Below are 22560 nucleotides of genomic sequence, written 5' to 3' on the forward strand. Positions count from 1 at the left end.
ATTAGAAAAGAAGGATGGATCATATTATTAAAAAGAAAAAGCCTAAAAATGCTGATAGATCACATTATAAATAGAACAACACTGATTACACGATCCAACACTGATTCTCATTATAAATAGAACCTTTACAACCACTACGTACTACTGATAGATCACACCAAGAGACTGAAAATACTGACAATGCAAGTAACAGGAACCAAAGTTATTTTTAGTAACTACTAGTGCCTTTACTAAAGTAGCATGCATATAATTATAAATAGAACACACCAATTTAACACAATTAGTTAACTCTCTCTAATCTATATCCATGGAACTATATATTAAGGATTATCCATGTAAGAAAGAGAGATAAAGCTGCATATCATATTAATGTCCCTTGACTTTTGAAGGTCTGATCAGAGCAATCTAGCACTTGGGGAAGGGAGTTCCACAAGTGCTAGCAACTTTCCTGGCATTTGGGGTGTTGACAAACTTCTTTAGGTTGGGGTTCTTGAGGTACTGGCAGAGACAGGGCTTCTGCTGCTTGATTTTGGTGCAGCAGACTTTGGATGGTGGAGTTGAAGAGGTTATGGCACTCACACAGGAGCTCAGTTCTGCTGGGCTGCATGTCACAGCCATTGAGACCTGTGTTTTGGCCAAGAGCAACACAAGTAGAGTGCACAATGCAATGTATGATGCCTTCATTTTCACTCTCACTCAAGAATGTTCGAATCTCAGGGAGGTAGAGAGAGAGAGGGATAGATGTGCAGCTTTTCTTGGGTGAGTGGGACTGCGAGTGGTGCTTTGGCTTGGGTTCCCTCTCAATTTATAGAAGGGAGATTAGCTAAGAAAGTAAAAAGAATAGGAGAAAATACAACAGAATAATAACCACCGATTTACTTTTTCAATTTTTTCTTTTATTTGTGACAAGTTACCAAAGAGAAATTTATTAAATAAATCTGAGGAAAAGCCTGGGGTTTGGCCCACCAATTTGAAGTTGGCACATTTCTAGTCAAATGATTCAATGATATGGGTCATTTTCAACCAAAAAAAATACCAATAATACTAGAGTTATCAAATTATATTTATCAAAGAATGTGATAGAGGGCGTTTTTGAAGTGATCTTGTAGTTCCTACGGAATGGAGATAATGGAATCGGTTTATGGATTTTTCTTCATTTTACTTTGTGCACATATCAATATCTATTTGTTAGGAATATATAAAGTTTCAAAAATTCACATTTAAACAAATGAAATATTAGCCGATGAACAAGTAAGAATTGCCTCAACAAAAAAGCTAAACCCTAGCCACCACCGCTGTTTTCTCTCTTCTCTCTCCTCAAGCCCTCCCACAGTCGCACACTCCAGGGAGGGTGAGGGGAGCTGGCCTTCCCTTCCTTCCCCTTCCCTTCTCTCCCTTCCCTTCCCCTTTTCCCCCCAACTCAGGGATACTCTCCTCCCTCAATAGTGAGAGTTTTTCCATACTTCCATTTTGGAAGTCTTTCATACTACATCTTGCAGCTTTGTTTTTCTCCTTAATTTTCACTTATTTTGGCTTGTTTGGTGCTTTGATACTCTTAAGTTTTCTCAGACGCTCATCTCAAGGTGTTTGATTGGCACTATTTTCGCCGGCACCGGTCATGTTTCCACCGGTTACTACTGCTCAATCTGCCACTATGAGCTACTATCGGCCTCGATTTAGAGTTGTTGGTAGAATCGTGGACCCTAATGCGACAAGTTCGCTAAGTCCTTCAGCGCCTCACCGGCTCCGTTTGGTGGCTATAATGTCTGCTCAACACCACTGTGATGAGATCTTGGAATTTCTGTGGGCTTTGATGCTCCACTTCTATAGGTTTTTGCCTTCTTGTAAGCCTTTGGGTTCTTTCTTTGTATTTACTCTACCTTTTGGTTGATCTAATGCAATGAAATGCTATATCAAAAAAAAAAAAAAAAAAACAAATGAAATATTATCACATGCCATCGTTTACCTTCTTAAAATGAACTTTTAACCCAATACCGTTCAAACACTCGAAATAAAGCTAAAAACTAGAAATTGGGTCTCATAATTCTCATTTATTGTTCTTCTATTGGTGTTGGTGTGGACAGGCTGAAGACAAATGGACTTTGAGTTTCTTTTGTGAGTGGCTTCGAGTTGATGATGCTCACAAATTTGGAATCCCTTATACCAGTTACCACTTATCAATAATGCTTGTCCTTCGGTGGAGCTCAATCAATATTCAATGCACACACATTTAGAAAATTCATATTAGCCTTTTTTTTTTTTGGGTTGAAATTCATATTGGCTTTTAAAGAACAAGAAGAAGCCCTTGACTAGCCTAAAACCTTGTCATCCCATTCCATAACTTGCCCTTTTTCATTATAGGAACATTGCCACCATTGTTATACATTGTGCTTCAATGTTCTAAAGAATTATATTCTCAACAAAAGCCACCTATATCCACAGTGATTGCCAAGTTTGTACCTCAACTTAGAACTTTGATCGAAAAAAAAACAATTCCCTTTTCATATGTGCAGAAAGGGGACCTATACCCCACTGGTTAAGAAAACAATTTCTTCATCTTTTTTGATTGCTGTTTATGCAAATATGGTGGCATGGTGCATGCTCACACTTTAAACCACTACTATGTGCCTTTCGGTGATGTTGATTTATGAAATTTTGACAATTTTTATCAAATGCAGCCCACATGCATGCTTTCATCATTAATTTGACCTGCACTTGGAATTTTGTGTAATCATGGTTATAATCACTAATCATCATCAACAACATGATCCTTGTTATCCGTAATGCAAAATATATAAAACGTAATTTCTGAGCTTCCATAATAATGCTCATGTACTTGGAATTTGCCCTCAAGTTTTCATTTGCTGCGCAGCTTATGAGAATTACTACCCAAAAGGCCAAAAGTTGATAATATGGTCTTGGACTTGACTGGCTAAGTACCATTATGAAAATTTTAAAACGTGTGTGTGGATCCATTTTGATACTTATTGGTAAATTATGCCTCATTTTATACATAGAACTATTGTGGTACAAACAAAATTAATACAATTAGGCGTTATAAATCTGTTCCACAATAAAGTTGTCACGCCCCAACTTGAGAAATAAGATTATTTATGTTATTTTCTATAATCAAGATAAATCACATCTCAATTCAAGATATAAGAATGTTCTCGAATTGGGAAGTGACAAAAACATTATGATTAGTTTTCATGTGAAATAAGTAATAAAAACTAATTAGGTCGATGGCACTTCAAATTTCATTTAGACATGAAAAGATGAAGTTGATTAGATGATTAGACAAGCAGTCTAGCATCTTGATGCGATGGAGTTTTGGATAAAAGAGTAGTGCCCAAAATACATACCATGTGAAGGAGGTGAAAAATGTGAAAGCATTTGCTCATTAGCCTCATTTGTAGGGGTCGGCAATGGGCCGGGCCGGGCTGGCCCAGGCCCAATCTTTCGGGCTCGGGCCGGGCTCGGGCTTGAATTACAAGAGCCCAACAGATCTTTCGGGCCGGGCCGGGCTGGGCTTGGGCCTGAATACACAAATCCGAAGCCCACCCATCGGGCTTGAGACTAACGGGCTTTAGAGCCGGGCCGGACTAGGCCCGAACGGGCAGCCCAATAGGCCCGAACGGGCAGCCCAAATTAGGCTGAGAGTCTGATGTTGAAGGGGTTAGGGTGGCGAGATGGTGAATCGGGGTTAGGGTGGCGAGATGGAGAGATGGCGAGATGGGGTTAGGGGTTAGGCCGAGAGGGTGGATGGCGAGATGGCGAGGTGGATGGCGAGATGGCGAGATGGCGAGGTGGCGAGGTGGATGGCGAGATGGCGAGGTGGCGAGATGGCGAGATGGCGAGGTGGCGAGATGGCGAGGTGGCGAGGTGGATGGCGAGATGGCGAGGTGGCGAGATGGCGAGAGTGATGATGGTGATGATGGAGAGGCCGAGAGGGTTTGAGAAGTGAGAAGTTTGAGACTTTGAGAGTGTGAAGTTTGGCGAGATCACAGATCACTGATGACTGATGTTGAGAGTGTGAAGGAGGCGGCGAATGTTGAGAGTTAGGGTTACAGTGAAAGTGTGAGAGTGTGAGACAGTGAGAGTGTGAGACTTAGGTTTATATACTTATGACTTATCTTTAGGGTTTAATATTTTATTAGTTTAGGGTATTTTGGGGTTTGGGCTTAGGGGTTTGGATGGGGTTTGGTCCGTTTGGATGGGGTTTCAGGGTTTGGATGGGGTTTGGATTTTTTAATTTTATTACATGTGTAATATATGCTTTATTATATATTTTATTACATATGTTTTATAAACAAATGATGCAATTGTGTTTTTAACGATCTGAACCGTTCAAATTTTAATTTCTCACTCAAAAATAATTCATGCAAAAAATTAGCTCGATCGGAGATGTAAAAATGACGTAACGGTGGTCGAATTAATGAACGATCGTTGTTTTTCTAATGATAATCGAATGGGTAGATGAATTCCGATTTTGCTGATTTTTTGTAAGGATGATCTTTGACTATGAATATAGAAAATTAACGGTTCAGATTGTTGAAATCACGTTGTGGTCTTCACAATTATGAAAACAATAAGGTTTCAACGAGAAAGTTATTAGAATTATACTCTTCAACTCTTCAAGTGTATTTATATGTAGAAGCTCATATATCGATCGTGTTTTCAACGATCCGAACCGTTCAAGTTTTAGTTCCCCACTCAAAGAGAATCCTTGCAAAAAATTAGCTCAATCAGAGATGTAAAAATGGCGTAACGGTGGTCGAATTAATGAACGATCGTTGTTTTTCTAATGATAATCGAATGGGTAGATGAATTCCGATTTTGCTGATTTTTTGTAAGGATGATCTTTGACTATGAATATAGAAAATTAACGGTTCAGATTGTTGAAATCACGTTGTGGTCTTCACAATTATGAAAACAATAAGGTTTCAACGATAAAGTTATTAGAATTATATTCTTCAACTCTTCAAGTGTATTTATATGTAGAAGCTCATATATCGATCGTGTTTTCAACGATCCGAACCGTTCAAGTTTTAGTTCCCCACTCAAAGAGAATCCTTGCAAAAAATTAGCTCAATCAGAGATGTAAAAATGACGTAATGATGGTCGAATTAATTAACGATCATGGTTTTTTTAATGATAATCGAACAAGTAAATGAATTCCAATTCGACCGATTTTTTGTAAGGATGATATTTGACTATCAACATATAAAATGAACGGTTCAAATTGTTAAATTAATGAACAATCATGCCATCATGGTTTAATAACTTCAATTATAGTTGTATTATAAAAATTGTATATGCACATATACATTTATGTTTTATTATAGTTGTAAATTTGTAATGTTGTATATAATTTTAAAAGTTTATTATTTATGGTATTACATACTTACATAGTATAGTTTACACTATTACTATTTAGTATTTACTAACATTATAGAATTATATAATAACTTAATAAACATATTAATAATTTATTAGAATAAACAAACGAAAAACCTATTAAATATGTTATGATTCACCAATTAGACAAATAAACTAGTTAGCTCAGTTGGTTGAGAGTTGAAATTTGTTCTATGAGGTCTCAAGTTCGATTTAGAACATAACCAAAATCCTATATTTTTTTTATTGAAGATATTAAACGGGCTTTGGGCTTTGGGCTTCGGGCTTTGGGCTTTGGGCTTTGGGCTTCGGGCCGGGCTTTGGACCGGGCTTTGGGCGGGCTTTGAGCGGGCCTAAGCGGGCCGGGCTTTGGGCGGGCCGTGGGCTTCAAGGGGATGGCCCAAGCCCAACCCAAAAAATTTTCGGGCCGGCCCGGCCCGGCCCAAATGTCGGGCCACATCGGGCTTCGGGCCCAATGGGCTGGGCGGGCTTCGGGTGGGCTTCGGGCCTTGGGCTATTTGGTGAGCCCTACTCATTTGCCTTTGTAGGCGCTTGTCTCTTGAACTTTCATTTTAGTTGGGTGCAAGACAAAGCAAATCTTTCCAATTTGTTAAAAGAAAGATCTCAATCTTCCTTTGCACATCAAATGCATCTTATCCTGCACATCAAATCCAATGTATTCTCAAAATGAAGTTAGTTGTACGTCACATTTTATACAATTCGTCTTTATAAAATATATGATCAATAAATATCATACAAATAGTGACTTCTCTATCCAACGTGTGTTGGTAATTAAAGTTTGAAATATGATCCCAATTTTTTACATTGTACTGCGCTATTATGTAGACATGCATGCCAATTGCCAAATAATACTCAAATCATCACTTTTATTACATCTCAGAATGCAGAGTGGTGGTAATTATTAATGTCTTAATGGAAAAAGCTTATGAAATTGGCGTGAAACATAAATCATTGTGAGTCTAATGGGTTCAGTGGCCCATTCAAGGTCAAATTCAGAGTGCTTGATATCATTACGTGGGCCATTGAAATCATAGCATGGTGAAATCACTTGTTTTATTAATAGTCATGCTCCCCTGATCAGTGATGTTCTATTATTGCCTACTTTAGTCTGTAGTCTTTAGTCAAGATCTGTGCTTGATAGTTGACAGTGTCTCAATGATAAGCTCACAATCACAACTCCAAAAAAATAAGCTCCTTTATAGAATTTGCTGAAAGCAAATATGTAGAATCTATAATATAATAATATAACTTATATATATATATATATATTTTTTTTTTTCCCACTCTGATTGGTTTGAAATATATTCTAAACTCTGCTAGTTCAGATTTGAAATGAAACAAAGAAAGTTAAAGTTTACCAATTTGTGTCGGGCGAAGCATGTGTCATTATACTAAGGTAAGCATAGTCCAGTATAAAAATTATATGGAGATTAAAGAGGTTGATCAGGCATGCATATGCAGCCACTTTCAGAAAAAGTGTCCCAAAAGAATAAAGTCGACTCACTTTCAATCATTCATTCTTATATGAAATTAATTTTCACCATTGACCAACTATGAATAACCACACCACAAAATTAACAGTCTTACAGTGGCACCAAACATACCTTTACAAGTTCTAAGGTAGCAGTAGCAGATTTGGGATACAAAACAGTAACCGTTTGAAACCAATGGTGTTCTTCTTGAAGGCCTAAAGTATAGAGAAGGGAGGACAAGAGTCGAACTTTCACCGTTAAACCAAATAAACTTTTGGATAATTAGTATTCAACATGAATAACTTCAGTTGGGCTAAGTTATAAGGAAGAAACAAAAAAGAGGCTGGCCTCAAGATTAAGCGATGGTACTGTGCTCATCCTAGTTTCATAAACTTAAGTTATGGAACTCACACAATTTAATGAGTGGGAGTTTGAATTCTTCAAAGAGGGGAACTTAAAAGTACCAATAGAGTGGAGCTCCAACCTGAGAATGGGGAAGCATCATTGTCCAGTAAAGTTCATTGGGTATAGTTCTTGTATGTTGAGAGCTAAAACTTTTGTCTATTGAAATGGTGGTGATCATACTGTAAGTCAAAATTGCATCGAAGTTCATTGGGTATAGTTAACTTCTTGTGTATTGAGAGCTAAAACTTTGCATTGAGTTCTCCCACAAACCAGAATTTTCCCTTTTTTAATTATTTTTATATGAGTGTCTTCAAAATTGAGTTGGCATATTTCTATATCTTTTTATCAGAGTGTCTCAGTCAATTTGGGATGAAGGCAAGAAATGTTTTCAAGCATATGTTGAGTGACTTGATTTTTAAACTCGTCTCTCAAATACTCAGGAGATAGATTAATTCCCATTTTGTGAATGATATCCTCCCCTCCTCTTTGGATGCAGACTATCTGAAATGAAAAGGAACTGGCCGGTTATTAACTTATTTGAGTTCTCAATTGAAATAACTACCCTGCTTGAGCCCAGGTTTTCATTTATATATTTTATTCTATACATGCCTTTGGATCCTCTAGTAAACAGCCTTTCCATCAAAATTCTTGAAAGAGTAAAAGGAGTGCTATTAGAAGCATATAAATTACTTATAAAAAAAAAAAAAAAAAAAGTCACTAATAACCATTCAAGTCCAAGGTTTTCTTCACACTTATGATAGTAGCATTCCTTCATAAAATGAGCATAAATAACTCAACAGTGATATCTGATAGCTTGTGTACATAAAAGTACAATACAGGACAAATGGAAGCTCTCCAAAACAGGTGGGGAAAGTGATTGGAAAAAGGGTTCAGATTGCCTTACACAAAAGTAGCTGATCTGCTAAGCGAGTTTTGCAATGCTTGGAAATCTGCAATGCTGAATGCTATTCTGATCTATGAATCCAACCTTTCACCTGAAAACAGACTCATCTTAGCAGAGGTTTCTAGTGTCTCTTAAATTGGAGCCCTTTCTGTCTGATTGAACAGGAGAAATAGTCAACAAACAACAGGATTTGAAAAGTTCCACTGCTAAGAGTTGAAACTTTGTCCAAACAGTTGAAATCTTCATCTCTGCAGATAATTCTACATGGTTAGAGTAACAAAGGATGACAATGAACTTTTCCATAGTTTCATTTATAGTAACAAGTAAAACCAATCACAGTACATTTATTAGCACCAAGGAATCAAATGTCTCATGAGAAGAGGAGCATACGTAAGCACCTGGAATCTAAAATATTGCATAAAGGAGAGTTCTTATAAACATGTCTAAAAACACATAAAACATAATTTTTTTAGGTCTACTTAAAAATGGCTGCATACTGACTTTAATACCCAGGCATTTCTTTTGGAAGCAGCTTCATAATCAAATCAGCTGTATTAAACAAATAAGATGTGAGGTTTACCCAAGGCTCAACTGCCAAATTGAGTTCCCAAACTCAGTTATATCTTTATCAGGCAAAGCAGCACAGAACACCAAATAACTAATTGTCCTTCAATCTTACAACTAAATAGCTAGTTTGATCTTCACAATGAAGGAACAAGAACTTTAGTCAATCACTAATCACTAATCAGGAGACCGTTCAACAATACTGATGTCAAGACAAGTTACATAGCATAACTGGTGGTATGGTAAAATATGATGCCATTGTCCTTATTTCAGTTTGACTCTAAAGACAATCTAGGACCATTTGTTTCAGTACAAGTCAGTTTCTAACAGAAAGCTTATGAAATAGTCTGAATCCTAAATTACAAGAAATCAGACCGTCACACAATAACTACTACAACTAGCAATTTTACAATGTTACTGTAACAGCAAAAAAATTGGAAACAGAACCAAATGGTAAATTTATGACTTACCAAGCAATATTGTCCCAGTGAAGAAATCCACCATGGCCTCTAGCATTTCTGAACTTATAAACAGCACCCGAAACTAGCCACAAAAGAGATAACATTACCAATTGTTCAATGGTAATCATAAATGAATGGATGGCAAATGGCTTTGAAGTTTCAATATATAAAACAAAAAAGCCATTCAAACAGAGTTCAAAAGTTACACAGAAATCAGAATACCTTCGTAACCCTCCAGAACTGGATCTTCTGACAGCAGCAGGGGTGTATCTAAGTCAACAAACCTGTACAGAATATATATTAATACTTAACCACGGATTTGAAATAGAAAGTGAAAAAACGTCAAGGGAACTAACAAAACCTGCCGGATATGTAGCCAAGTTTTCTTTTATAGAAAAGATGGTGATACTTACTTAAAGCACCCAAGGCCAGCAGCAAGGTGGCCAGCAAAGCCCATGGCCAGTCTAGTCTCGACCATACCACCGATCATCAAATTCAAACCTGATGCCCTTGCAACCTCAATCATTTCAAGGGCCCCAACAACCCCAACTTTAGCAAGTTTAATGTTAATGACATCAGCAAGATTTTCTTCCACTATTTTCTTAACATCAACTAAACTTCGACAGCTCTCATCAGCTGCAACTGATACTCCATATTTGTCTCTCGCAATACGACTAACATATCCAAGGCCTTCCCAATCATCTCTGTGAACTGGTTGTTCAAAGAGAACTGGACTCACTCCCACTTCTGAAAGTAACAAACAAGAACAAAAAACAAAAGAAAATATATTTTAGTCAGTAGACAGAGTAGCCAGAGTACTGTAATGGGACTATGGAAACTCATGCATAGGTTTGTAGATTGTATGTGGATGAGTGTATGCATGAGTTTTTTCATTTTTCTTTTCTTTTCGGGTGGGGGGTTGAAGATGCTAATTTATCATGCTGTTTGCTAAAACAGTTGAGTTACTTATTCAAAGCAGTATACACATAAGCTAAATGGCACCTTGGATTTTTGTTTGCATCATTTACCATTTAATTTATCAAGAACTTGTATAGCTTCCATGGAGTCATATCCTTCATTAGCATCCAAGATAAAACAACAGTCAGGGTGGACTGCACGTATAGCTTGAAGGACTTCTATGTCTGAATTCAGATTCTTTCCTACCTTAAGCTTTAAAGTGCTAAATCCTTGTTCACGATATTTTGAAGCCAATTTAGCAGCTTCAGCTGCAGAAACAATTGGAATCTGCGCATATAAAATTCAGTCTACTTTTCAGTGTGTAAAGCTTAATTTTCTCCTTTGTACCAGTACTAATTAGATATTTACTTATTTATAACTTGATATGGACCAATGCCAATTCAAGTTTACCCTACATCTCCTAGAAGACAGTGAAATAAAAGGAAAGACAGAAAAGTTTAGGTAATCAAGGATAAACTATTTTACGGTCAGAATTACTCGAAGAAGAACTTACTGTTATATCAGTGGTTATGGTATTTGAAACTCCACCAAACAGTCTCCACAAAGGGACACCAATACTAGTAGCAACCGCATCAATTAATGCCATCTCGACTCCTCCCCTAACCTTTAATGCAAGTACAGAAAATAGTAAGACTTCTAAAGCCCTTATAACTTTATAAAATGAAGACATTAAACTGCTACAAACAAGTGCTGCCGATTTTTAATAAAAAAAGTTGTGCAGGGTTGTATAAGTTTAACAAATTTTTGTAAAGTTTGGAAACAACAGAGACACTGATCCATAGGAGTACACTGCATCAGCAGCATCAGAGGCACTAGTCCCATACATGCCACTAAAGTAACCAAAATGTCTGTATTTATTTCATCAGAGTAGTCATTGTTAAATTACAAATAATATCACAGGAATCATACCCTTCAAACTGATCCAATCTCCAAATAAAGCTAGGAGATTGCAGGACATAAGGTGAGTAGAAGAGGTCCATAGCCCCTAGAATTTCTTGTTTATCGGACCAAAGAAATGAATGAAGATGATTATATTATTTTTTGTCCGCACATTTTTTCCATCAGTAAAACGTTAACTTAAGCAATCCAAGTCTTGCACAAAGCCATTTAAAGGATAGTTCTCAACCAAAAGTTAAACTTGCTCATATTAGTGACACTCAACTCAACTAAGCGTAAATTTTATATGGTGTGCAAAATGTGGACTTTCCCGGGGGTCATTCACTCTAGGAACTACTCTCACTTCCTATATTCGGTTTCCTACATCTTCTCAGCAAACAAACATAAGATGGTTTTTTGTATCTCAATGCCAAGTTGTTCAATTCTCAATACCAGTAAACCAAGCAGTCATTAAATGATCATAATCAAAATACAATACTCAAATATCAAAATCAACAAATAAACATATAAATAAACAACTGATCTTCCTAAGCATACTCACAGAAGCAAACTCATGTCCAGTAAGAAGCCCACCAATCTCTCCCAAAACCGAACCCAACGTCATGGCCGGACTCCGGCGCAAGAACTCACAAGCATCCCTGGTCTTAACCATGGCTGTGTGCTGATCCTCTGCTGTCACAGAAGGCAAGATTGGAGCTTCACCCCACCCCACGCACCCATTACTCAATTCAACCCTAATAGCCACATTCTCCACCTTCTCAAGCCTCGAATTCGCAATCGTGAAAGGCGCAATCAGAGGCACATTCAGAGGCCTATTCTCTGCTCTCTGCACGTTCACAGTGAAAGTTTCCAACAAATTATTGAAACCAAAGGTGGTGGGTGTGGCCAGAGCCATTCTCGGACTGATTCTTAAAATGGGTCTTGGTCCTTTGGGGTTCTGAGTGGAATTAAGAGCAGAGCAGAGGAGCAGAAAGTGGGGTGGTGAGTGTAGAGTCAACCCAATCGATCCCATTTGGTGAAGTGGTTTTAGATGTGTATCTTTGGGTTACAGGATTCGGTAGTTTTGGGTTTTGGAGGACTCTGATTGGATTGCGAGGAAGACTTGCAGAGCTGACAATGTTGTTCTTCTTGTTGCATAGAGTTTAAGCAGAACACTGTAGTCTGTACGACTGTTCATTTTTTAATTCAAATGTTAACTCTCTTCAACAACTTTGTCCTTACTATATTAGAAAATCATTGATTTTATGTACCAATACCATAACCTGGTCACATACATAACCCAAGTCCAACCCAGGTGAAAGATGGAGTCAATTTTGACTTCCATGGTTCCACCATTGAAGGCTTCAGCCTCTCAAATTATGAATAATTCTGACATAATATAAACGTGCTGCTAGCAGTACTGTTCTTGCCATTGTTGGGTACAAATAATAAGAACATTGGTAGTTCTTTCCTCATGTGTCCCTTGGATGTGCCCAAAGGTTACTTTGTGAATTGTGATTAAAACCAATTAATTAATAAACTTGTTAGTTTGAAGTTGACATGTTACATAATCCAGCCAAAAACGAAAAGAACAGTGAATATAAGTTGCCAAAAGGAAACGTCTGCAGGAGGCATATATGGCCATGCAACTGGTGGAAGTGGAACATTGAAGACTCGTCGTCCAAGATAAGAACAACTATATATTTTCAATTCCAATTGTAGCTAGCGGGCATGCAAAGCAAGCTTGAAAGCCAATTGCCCCTCAAGCCATTCCTTACTTTACTTGCATGAAGCTTACTTTACCACCAAGCTTAGAACCCCCAGCTCCCATGATTCATATATAATCCTAGTTGGTAATCACATGAATGACACCCATACAAATAATTAAGTTTCTTCAGAACCACCATCATATACCATGCCATATTCATCCGATTCTGATGACAATATTATTGGAACAAGCCGCGGGGCAAAGCTGTTAGGACGCGACAGGCCAATTCATGAAGTTCTTGGAGGTGGAAAAGGTACGTACACTAGAACATGTCATGGTCTATATATTGCATGTGGTACTCCGAGGAATGCATTTAGAATATGTGATTATGTGAAGACCTTGAATGATATATTATTTAGTAATGAATTGAATAAATTTGCAGTTGCGGATGTGTTATTGTGGAGGAACAGAAATGTATCAGCTGCGCTTTTGACTGGAATGACTGTAATATGGTTTCTGTTTGAGGTAGTGGAGTACAATTTCGTCACCCTCTTCTGTCACCTCTCCATTACCACTATGCTTGTAATCTTCATATGGCACACCGCTGCAGAAATGTTCAAATTGTATGTGATATTACTTTTTTTAGCTTAATTTATTTAGTTACTTGACTAATTTTCTTTAGTTTTATTTATTTAGATAATTAATGACTGATAATTTATGCACAGGACACCTCCTCGGATCCCTCAAATTATATTACATGAATCTACAATATTCAGAGAGATGGCTTCCACAGTCCATAGAAGATTCGACCACTTCTTGTCAAAGCTCCTTGACAGTGCATGTGGAAGAGACCTACCATTCCTCTTCTTGGTATGTATTTATTTGAACTAACAATTGATGCTTTTAAATTTTGATTGACCAAACTTTCAACTTTCCTTTTAGAATTAGTACAGCAGTAATGACCCCAATTGTCTCTGCTGATTCTCAGGCAATCATTTCTCTCTATATTTTGTCTGTGATTGGAACCTATTTCAGCTTTCTGAATCTTCTTTACTTGGGTAAGAACTTGTACTCATCTTATTCCATTAATGTCTATATTTGATTATGGACATGGGGCTAATTAATTAAGCTGTGGTGACCTCTTTTGTTGATTTGATTGCAAATTAAGGTTTCCTCTGCATGGAGACACTGCCATTTCTGTATGAGCGATTTGAGGAAGATGTTGATCGTCTAGCTGGAAGACTTACCCGAGATATAAGGAGAGCATACAGAAAGTTTGATTCTCAGTTTCTCAACAAAATCCCAAGAGGCCCAGTGAAAGACAAGAAAATCAGATGAAACTTTAATGGCATGGACTATCATGGAATCATAGTTTGCCTGCCAAGATTGCACATAATTATAAATCATTGTGTGGAGATTTGTGTAAATCAATAAGAACACTTCATATATTAATTGCATAAAACTGTATAATATAAATATCACATATGCTCTTTCTGTCTACCACACTGTGACTCAATATTGGCCCGTAAGTGTCAAATATATCAAACACTTCTTGGTTGAGCACATGTTTCCAATCCAGTAGCTATATTAAACTATAAAAAGAGTCAAAAACCTCCCATGAATCCCAATTCGAGCAGAAAAAGTACTATTTATCAACCTTCACATGTATAGAAAGAAGTATACATCATATAATATAACATAAATTATTGTACATTATTGCCAAATGCATCTATAGCTAGCCTACCAGTGGCCAAAAAAAAAAAAAAAAATCTATAGCTAGCCTACCTGGTTTAGTGCTGAGAAGATTTGGGCGACAGATGTTTGAATCATAAGTGCTCTGCTCCACTAATATTACTAATCGTGTGGTTATGTGGAGATCATCATAAGCATAACAAGCCATTTAGTTAATGATATTTGCAATCCTAAACAAGATTCTGACTAGATATGACACCACAATGTATGTAATTATTTGGCACTAAGTTTTGATCATCACGTTCTTCACGAATATAAAAAAATGAAAGTCAAAAATGTAATGTAGTAAGTGGTTGCTATTATGCTATAAGATGAATCTCCAAAAAGGCAAATAATTTCAGTTTAAATCCTTAATGGGACACCATTTTAGAGATAACCTTTGGACTTGTTCCAGCCTTCGCAGGTCAAAATCTCAAAAGGGTATATATATATTCTTAAATTATTGTACATTATTGAAAGGTGATGGCCATTTGATATGGTTCCTATGGAAAGTGTGCTGAGCACAGATCTAAAGAGAGTGTGCTAACCCACAACTTCCATCAGAAAACACAATAACCATTTGGCTAGCTGTCACTATCCCTAGTAACAATTCAAGTGTCATGATAGCTTCCACGCCATATCAATATCATGACAAGGAAGAGTGGGATATGAATGCAACCACAACAAACCATCATATATATATTTGTAGTGGCTGTGTTGACCCACTAATGTTCATGTCAAACACTGATGTTTTTGCCTGCCAATTCTGGTACGACAAGAGCAAGGAGAATCACATAAAGTTCAAAAGTAAGAGACAGGTAGAGAGAAAGAGATCCCACTAAGACAAATAATTCTTGTTGGAATATTGACTTTAGAACAATACAAGAAGCCTATATATGAAGTGGGTGCTACCTCATTTTCATTCAGGAACTTAAAACACACACACATACATACACACACTAGCTTACTTTCACTTAGGAACTTAAAACACACACACACACACACACACACACACAAACACACATACACTAGATGGTGAGACTATTGAGGGAGATAGGTAGTGTGGCTTTTTTGGGTGTTGGAGGTGCTTGGTTAGTCTTTTGGGCAGCTTTGCTCACCCTTTCTATTCTCTCAGCCACAGTTTTTTCCTGTGCGGGTGGTGTATCCAAAGAGAAAAACGCCACAAACGACACAGAGTTTTATGGTGGTGGATGCGCTGCCGGGTGCGGTGCAGCATGTGGTGCATGAAATAATTCCTCCTTACAACATTCACACAACACATGCATCAAAATGTGAGGTTTCCAAATTAGCCAAACATTAGATTTTTTTTTTTTTTTTTGGCCACTTGCCAAACATTAGATTTAACTTCCATGTAGTTGTATCAATTGACTACTAGTACTGTGGTTATACCATTGTAACACATTTTCCTGCAATAATTGTAAAAGTGGAGCACCTTCATCTAAGAGTAATTTGAGGACTTGAATTCTTGTTTTCTTGGTTGAGCACATTTTGTGATCTGCTTCTGTCTTATTCTTAAATTCTGTTATTGAGAGTAATTTGAGGACTTTAATTTCGAGTTCCATGCTTGAATTATGTCCATTAACAGGTACCTTTCACTTGATATCCCAATCTTTTCAACATTTGTGATCCAATGGAATCACTTAATATGCATTTGGAGCTCTCATTAGAAATGGTCCAAATGGAGGTCCAAAACAATGTAATACATTACACTCTAATATTATAGGTTTCTATGGAGCTGGGAGCCTAGGACTTCATCCTTGATGTGCCTTTCACAACCACACATTGAAGAGGCGCACCTTTGCCAAGACTAAGACAACAAAAGGGCTTCATCCTTGATGAATGATGAAGAATATAATGTACGTGCACACTATAAAGGGAAATTCGGTTGATGGTATAGAATAATGTTAAAAGATATATTGCAAGTGTCAGGCATATTTTTAAGAGAATAGTTGGTTTTAGGACCTTGTATGGAGTAATGGATTGACAACCATGCATAGTTCGATACAGTACATGTTCTCCAACAAGATGGTAAAGTTTGGTTTTGTTCATTCAATTAATGCTCATGGCCCATAATCGTAAAGTCCTTCATATGACTTCATTGGAGCAGTTTGACTCATCTTCATCAATCATCGGGGAATTTGGATGTTTAAGGTTTTCATTGGTTAAACGTATTAATACTTGTTAATGTGCCTAAGTAACAACAGAGTCAAGATGGCCGAGTTGGTCTAAGGCGCCAGTTTCAGGTACTGGTCCGAAAGGGCATGGGTTCGAATCCCATTCTTGACATTCTGTTTTCTATTTTACTTCTTTTGTTTTTCTTCTTTTTTACTTCTGGAATTTATTTGAGTTGTTTAATTTAGGAATCTCTGTGATCTCCATGTATCTGAAATTTGTGAAATTTATCTTTCTCTATTTAGTTATTCAAGTTGGAAAGTACAAACTAATCAATTTTCCAATTCTCGAGCATGAACTTCAAATGATTTAGTGTGGGTGAGATTAAGAGAATCGACTTGAAACTTGAAAAAAAAACTGAAAGAGGAAAAAACCAGGTCTTCAGCATATAACTTGGTCCTTACAAAGTACATTAATTTCTGCCCAAACCTTCTCCTATTGTAAGTTGAAACTACTACTGGTGGAGCACAAAATTTTGTGATATTTGCTCCCCATTTTCCTTTTATTTCCTCATTGTGTCTGATGTCCCACTCTTTTTCCTTTTTTCTTCTCAACCAAATGGTGGTACAACCTATTACATGACTCAGCCAACCCACTGAAATTTTCACTACCCAACTATTGCCAATTAAAATCTCACATATATGCCCTCTAGATACCATGTAATTGTTCGTTCATGAAATTTTACACCAAGATGCAAACCAAAACCATTAGAGAGAAATGGCCCCAGAAGGGAAAAGGGGTGGTGAAGAAAGAGTAGAGAAACTTTTTTTCCACATAATGGAATGAAATGTTTGACATGATCTCATTCAAAATCCAGAAAACAAGAAATAATGGAACTATAACTAAAACTAAGCAGGGCTAGCTTTAATTAGTTTACATTTTTGGTTGCTGCAAACTTTTAAATTGCAACCGAGTACATATAGGAGCTCCCAAAGTTTTAGTGCATGTATGTGGCTTACCAGGCAGAATATCCAGGTCAATGTCAGAAAATGAAGAATATGATGCATAAACTCTCTTGTTCCCCAAACCACAAGCCCAGTGCCTTGCATGCTGCGCAACATGCCATCCAGCCTTGCAAGGTAGCTTGACGCAGCACCAGACAACCGTTAACGGTATAGAAATGCAGAGCAAGCAAGCACTGCACAGAAACTCTGTGGCTTTACCACAGCACTTCGAATTTTGTCCCTCAGAAGAAACGTAACGAGAACAAGAAGATGAATTGGAAGGTCTTGCATTCATGTTGCTTCGTCTGACATCAAAGTATTCACCTACCATGGTTTTCTCTTCAATGGACCAATTTGCTTTCTATCTCTCACACAATGATAGTTCAATCTTTTTAAGGTCGTTTGGTAACGAATTTCGACCTTTGATACAGTATATATGGCTATAAACATTGGTGAGCCATCTTCCTAGAAAAGCTTGCTGCTTTTCCCTTTTAAGCTTATCAACTTGCCGTTGAGTATTTAGTTCTTTCTTCCTTTTTTTTATTTTCTCCTCTTTTTATCACTTTTCACTTTTTATCATCTTGGTAAACCACTTGGAATATGCTCCTTTCACAATGTTAGATTGGTGGACCAGCTTCTCCTCCTTGGTTATATGAACTTTCACTCTACCCTTCGTAACAGTGAAGTTGTGAACTGCCTTATACAGTTATACATGTTATAGCCTATAGGTTATTCCACACCGCTAAAGCTCTGAAATATCTCTTAACCAGTGAAGGTATGAAATATCTTGCTTACCACGCCAGGCCAACCTCAACCACAAGTTTTATCAATAAAGTCTGCAAGTGGCCAAACTACCGTCAATAATATATATCCTTTTTGGCCGGGCATCAATATATCAAATATTATACAAAAGGCCAAATATGGGGGCTCTATCACTTTGAAATGCTATACATGTCGAAAACTACAAAAGATTGTCCTGACTCCCGAGAGAGGAAGAGAAAAAAGAAAATGCCTGTGGATTGTGATGGTTCACCAGACTATCACAGCAGGTCACCTTTAACTTTTTCACGTGTTTAACACTGGAGGATTATTTTCATAAAGAAACACAAAGGAACAGTGATCATCAACCACCCTTGGTTTTAGAATCTTAATCCAAACCTATCATGGTGCGCATGTACATAGAAATAGGCCCATTCAGCCCCCCAAAGAATCAGATTCCAAAATAGGACAATCTGTTTTCCTGATGGAAGCAAAGCACTTGGGCCAGCCCACTAAGCCATTTGGTTCGGACTGAGGTTTTAGTAACTAGTAAAACCTGGAAACCAACAATCCGAGAAAAGCATGGAAGAGTTTTTTTTTCTCTTTTAGTGAACAAGTTGAAAACGCAGCAAGTGAAATTCATAGCAGACTGGGCAAATTGAGCCTCCAACCAGTAATAGCAATTATAGCATGCAAAAACTAATGCTAATATAACATCCAATTATCTCATTAGTGAAAAGAACTTCATCAGTGAAATGGTTCTCTAACAAACGTTAGCATTGATAAATAAACTAATACATTGAAAGATCTCATCAAACAAAAAAGATCTTTAAAAGCATTGCACAAACACTTCACAAGAAGAACAATAACGTTAACAAGAAATACATCCAAGTGAAATTTTCAGGGGCTAGAAGGCAAAGACAATTGACTGCCACATCAGCAACTAGCAAAATCTACCAATGCCTGCATGAAAAATGCATTGGGAGTATAGACTATTGCAAAATAATTATCTTGGAGCAAGTGACAACCAATTAAAACAGCCAAATGCCCAGAAAATTTTATCCCAAACCTGGAAATTTATTTTCAAAAAGCTACAAATCAGTATCTCAAGCAGTCACTGTGTTATTTCCTTGCAATCTCATGGTCTTGTTACGCAGCCTCTCCATGAATGCAGGATTTGCTCTTAATCTCTCCTTGACATATGAAACTCGAGCATCCTCAGCCAGCTTGTTAGCTTTCCCAGCTTCCTCAATGAGGGAAAGAAGAGTCCTAAGGCAATCCTTTCTATTTTCCTCTCGGTGTTCAAACCTACACCAGAGAGAGAGAGAGAGAGAGAGAGATGTTATTTTCCTTTCCCTGAGAAAATAATTCATACAGAACAAAATACTGTTATGCATAACATGGGGAAGAATGTGCAGCATACTACTACATGTTGATATATCATTTCCTATGCTTTATTTATGTCTCCTATGCTTTATTTATGTTTAAAAGCAATTAATTCTTTCCCCCTAATTACATCACTTTAATGTATAAATTGCACTTGATAAAGTTAGTGCACAAATAATTTTCAAACACTCTCTGTTAAGGACCAATCAAGACAAGACAAAAGAATCTTCTCAAAAATTCTGCAGGGGCTAGAAACAACAGGAGCAAAGTTATTAGTGATTAAAAACCTCAATTAATCAGCAGGGGAAAAAGGAAGTAAAAATTGAAGACTCATGACTACATTTTCCAGCACTCAAAAAGATTAGTGAGACCCTAATTCAGTTTTTGTCATAAGATTCATCGTCATGATTACCCTGTTGCCAATGCATAACAATAAATGTTTTCAACTTCGAGTCTCTGACCAGCAATTAACCAGTTGCTATGCAGTTGCCTGTTGCCCTTACCTTTCACTAGTAATTGTAAGCTCATCTTTCCCTGAATTGTATCGCTTTCCAGCCAATTCTCTGAGCCGATGGAACTGATGCTTCGAAAGCCCTAATTCTTTCACTGTTACAGACAATTTCACTTTTCTATTCTTGGGGTGCCAAGCATCACCACCAGGAGCAAAGACTATCCGTGTTTGCCACCTAAGGATTGGCCCTTCACCTGGTGGGTCATCTAAGTCCTTTTTCATGTCCAGTACAGCATTCTCATCAAATTTTGGGGGGCCCTCAGCTTCCATCTTCTTCATATGTTCCACAACAATCTCATCTTCGAACTCCTTAAACAACTTGTAAGCTTCTTCAGGTTCAAGCTCCCCTCTTTCACACATATCCCCTAGGTCATTGAACTTCTCCTCTACCTTCATTTTAATGTCATCTGGAAAAGACAAAATTGCATTACAGAAATTCTAAAATTCCAATTTAAACCAAAACATGTAACATCCATGACATTGAAGCAGTTTGGTACTACATATGTCTATGTTACAAACCAGGGAAATGCTTGACAACTAAAGTTTGGATGCCCTGAAAGATATAGCCCTGTATTACTATAAAATAAAAAATAAAAAAAATAAAAACTATTGCAATAATGTCAACATATATAAATTACAGTTACAATAGACAGAGCAAAAACACCAAAATAAACAGAGAGGGTAACACACAAACATCCAGTATTGCATAACAGGAAATTTTTTTCAAAAAAGGGAGATGGACTTGCAGAAATAGAGCATCATACAAAATGGAGTAACTAGACAAAAAGGGAATACCTGGCAGGAGCTTATCCCAGTTAACCATATCCTCAAGAATTGCCTCGCACTCTTTTGTATCCTTCATAACCCCGTGCTTAATCGCATCTTCAACAATATCATCCCACTTCTTGTCATCCATGTTGAAGTACTCATCTTTCACCATCTTCTTCTTGATTACATCCTTTACGTCATACAAGTCATCAATCTCTTCATCAGTGTCATGCAGTTCCTCAAAATCTGATTCAAACTCTTTGTCGTTAACACCGTCCAATGGCTGCATTCGCAGCTCATCCATCAGTTCATCATCTGTTTCCTCATGCTTCTTAACCAATCTCCTCTGCAGAATTGCTTCGAGGATTGACGGGAGCGCCTCCTCGTCTCCCTTAAAGTAATTCTCTATCCGCGTTTTCAGCTCTATGAACCCAAATGACAAATTATCAACAAAATCCAAATTTAAATATGCAAATTGAAATCCTTATTATCTCTACAAAGTAAAAGGGGAAAGGGTAATATTGCAAATAATTTGGACGCCAAAAAAACACAAATCTTGAAAAAAATTTTGTTTGGTCACCTTTATTATTGATGTCCTCGACGTCAATGGAGACATCTTTTTTGTTGGGTTGGGTCAAGCTCGACTCAGGAGAAGGAGTAGAGCTTTCAGCGGACGGATCGTCTTCGGTGGAGAAAAGCCTGATTAGGGACCGAGTCGAAGCGGCGAGTGGGACGAGTGGGGGGATAGGGTTTGGGTTGCTTGTGGAAGGGGAGAGAAGGCGATTGCGAGCGTAGAGAGAGACATTTCTCAGCAGAGTTCGTCTCATGGTTCTCTACTCTCTCTAGGGTTTATCTAAGGTTTGGTTTCTGAGTTTCAGAGGGGTTTTTGTCTACTTGCCCCTTACACATTTTCTGATTTTCAGACCAAAAAAATAATAATAATTCGTTTTCTGAGTGTCTGCTGCAAAATGTGCTCGTTAAAAAAAATAAATAAGAAAAAAATAACTAAATATAAATTTGATGGACAAGTTGTTTTTGGTGAAGTTTAATATTTTTGAAGTGGAAAGGGCATTTTGAGGAAATAAAAAAGGGCACGAATGATGTACTTTGGACTTTACACCTTCATAAAATTTCTACCTTATTTTTTTATGAGATTTAAGGCAGGGAGAATCAAACTTTAGTGCAGAACTCTACAGCTTTTTTTTTATTGGTTGTCCATCAACTACAATAAAATTTCTATTTTGATCACGTTATTTTAATTTTGACAATTTTAGTCATATATTTCCAATACAATAATAATTAAGTCTAAATTATTAACCTTATTTGAATTATTGATAGAAAATCTAACGTGCTTCGCATATAAGTGTTACATCTTACTCTACTTGAATACTTATGTAAGTTGTTATCCGCCATTAAACACAATTGGTTTAGAAAAATAAGGGCTTTTAATGCCAAATTAAATGCGTTCAATGACGGGTAAGG

At 37.2% G+C, this 22560-nt stretch overlaps 3 protein-coding genes, 1 non-coding gene and 1 pseudogene across 7 annotated transcripts; 2 read left to right on the forward strand and 3 right to left on the reverse strand.

Moving 5' to 3' along the window:
• Window positions 1-94: 94 nt before the first annotated feature.
• On the reverse strand, window positions 95-758 carry LOC147275248 (non-specific lipid-transfer protein 2 pseudogene; annotated as a pseudogene).
• Window positions 759-8013: 7255 nt separating this feature from the next.
• CYP77A5P (cytochrome P450, family 77, subfamily A, polypeptide 5) lies at window positions 8014-12261 on the reverse strand. Of its 3 annotated transcripts, none has more exons than XM_086257630.1 (7): window positions 11641-12261; window positions 10696-10806; window positions 10253-10469; window positions 9638-9971; window positions 9447-9508; window positions 9234-9306; window positions 8014-8290 (listed from the first exon to the last, which is right to left on the reverse strand). In XM_086257630.1, the coding sequence occupies exons 1-7, from the start codon at window positions 12109-12111 to the stop codon at window positions 8287-8289; spliced, it is 1272 nt and encodes a 423-aa protein (XP_086113756.1). In that variant the 5' UTR covers window positions 12112-12261; the 3' UTR covers window positions 8014-8286. The 3 variants fall into 3 exon arrangements, with proteins under 3 accessions (XP_086113756.1, XP_086113758.1, XP_086113757.1); XM_086257632.1 differs by having other exon boundaries at window positions 8014-8351; XM_086257631.1 differs by having other exon boundaries at window positions 8014-8447.
• A 551-nt stretch (window positions 12262-12812) lies between these two features.
• On the forward strand, window positions 12813-14286 carry LOC147275250 (Reticulon family protein). Its single transcript, XM_086227718.1, has 5 exons — window positions 12813-13099; window positions 13229-13409; window positions 13512-13656; window positions 13775-13844; window positions 13955-14286. Exons 1-5 carry the CDS (start codon window positions 12994-12996, stop codon window positions 14122-14124), a joined length of 672 nt encoding a protein of 223 aa, XP_086083844.1. The 5' UTR covers window positions 12813-12993; the 3' UTR covers window positions 14125-14286.
• A 2457-nt stretch (window positions 14287-16743) lies between these two features.
• Window positions 16744-16824, forward strand: TRNAL-CAG (transfer RNA leucine (anticodon CAG)). The gene has a single exon. It is a non-coding gene; the product is annotated as a tRNA-Leu (tRNA).
• Window positions 16825-19119: 2295 nt separating this feature from the next.
• Window positions 19120-22017, reverse strand: LOC147275252 (Ribosomal protein S24/S35). Of its 2 annotated transcripts, XM_086257456.1 has the most exons (5): window positions 21659-22017; window positions 21106-21501; window positions 20303-20717; window positions 19483-19721; window positions 19120-19376 (listed from the first exon to the last, which is right to left on the reverse strand). In XM_086257456.1, the coding sequence occupies exons 1-4, from the start codon at window positions 21903-21905 to the stop codon at window positions 19520-19522; spliced, it is 1260 nt and encodes a 419-aa protein (XP_086113582.1). In that variant the 5' UTR covers window positions 21906-22017; the 3' UTR covers window positions 19120-19376; window positions 19483-19519. The 2 variants fall into 2 exon arrangements, with proteins under 2 accessions (XP_086113582.1, XP_086113581.1); XM_086257455.1 differs by having other exon boundaries at window positions 19120-19721.
• Between the last annotated feature and the right edge of the window lie 543 nt (window positions 22018-22560).

Source organism: Dryas octopetala, chromosome 9 (assembly GCF_963921425.1).
Source record: "Dryas octopetala chromosome 9, drDryOcto1.1, whole genome shotgun sequence".
Classification (NCBI taxonomy): domain Eukaryota; kingdom Viridiplantae; phylum Streptophyta; class Magnoliopsida; order Rosales; family Rosaceae; genus Dryas; species Dryas octopetala.

What these genes read in the sequence shown, in the direction of transcription:
- CYP77A5P (XM_086257630.1), bottom strand. Translation starts at nt 12,111, where the DNA reads ATGGGATCGATTGGGTTGACTCTACACTCACCACCCCACTTTCTGCTC. An exon ending in CTGGACATGAGTTTGCTTCT is followed by an intron (nt 10,807 to 11,640) that starts GTGAGTATGCTT and finishes CTTGCATTAAAG; the next exon opens with GTTAGGGGAGGAGTCGAGAT. An exon ending in CCATAACCACTGATATAACA is followed by an intron (nt 10,470 to 10,695) that starts GTAAGTTCTTCT and finishes TTATATGCGCAG; the next exon opens with ATTCCAATTGTTTCTGCAGC.
- LOC147275250 (XM_086227718.1), top strand. Translation starts at nt 12,994, where the DNA reads ATGCCATATTCATCCGATTCTGATGACAATATTATTGGAACAAGCCGC. An exon ending in AGTTCTTGGAGGTGGAAAAG is followed by an intron (nt 13,100 to 13,228) that starts GTACGTACACTA and finishes ATAAATTTGCAG; the next exon opens with TTGCGGATGTGTTATTGTGG. An exon ending in TCTGAATCTTCTTTACTTGG is followed by an intron (nt 13,845 to 13,954) that starts GTAAGAACTTGT and finishes TTGCAAATTAAG; the next exon opens with GTTTCCTCTGCATGGAGACA.
- LOC147275252 (XM_086257456.1), bottom strand. Translation starts at nt 21,905, where the DNA reads ATGAGACGAACTCTGCTGAGAAATGTCTCTCTCTACGCTCGCAATCGC. An exon ending in CGAGGACATCAATAATAAAG is followed by an intron (nt 21,502 to 21,658) that starts GTGACCAAACAA and finishes TTGGGTTCATAG; the next exon opens with AGCTGAAAACGCGGATAGAG. An exon ending in CTTACAATTACTAGTGAAAG is followed by an intron (nt 19,722 to 20,302) that starts GTAAGGGCAACA and finishes TCTCTGGTGTAG; the next exon opens with GTTTGAACACCGAGAGGAAA.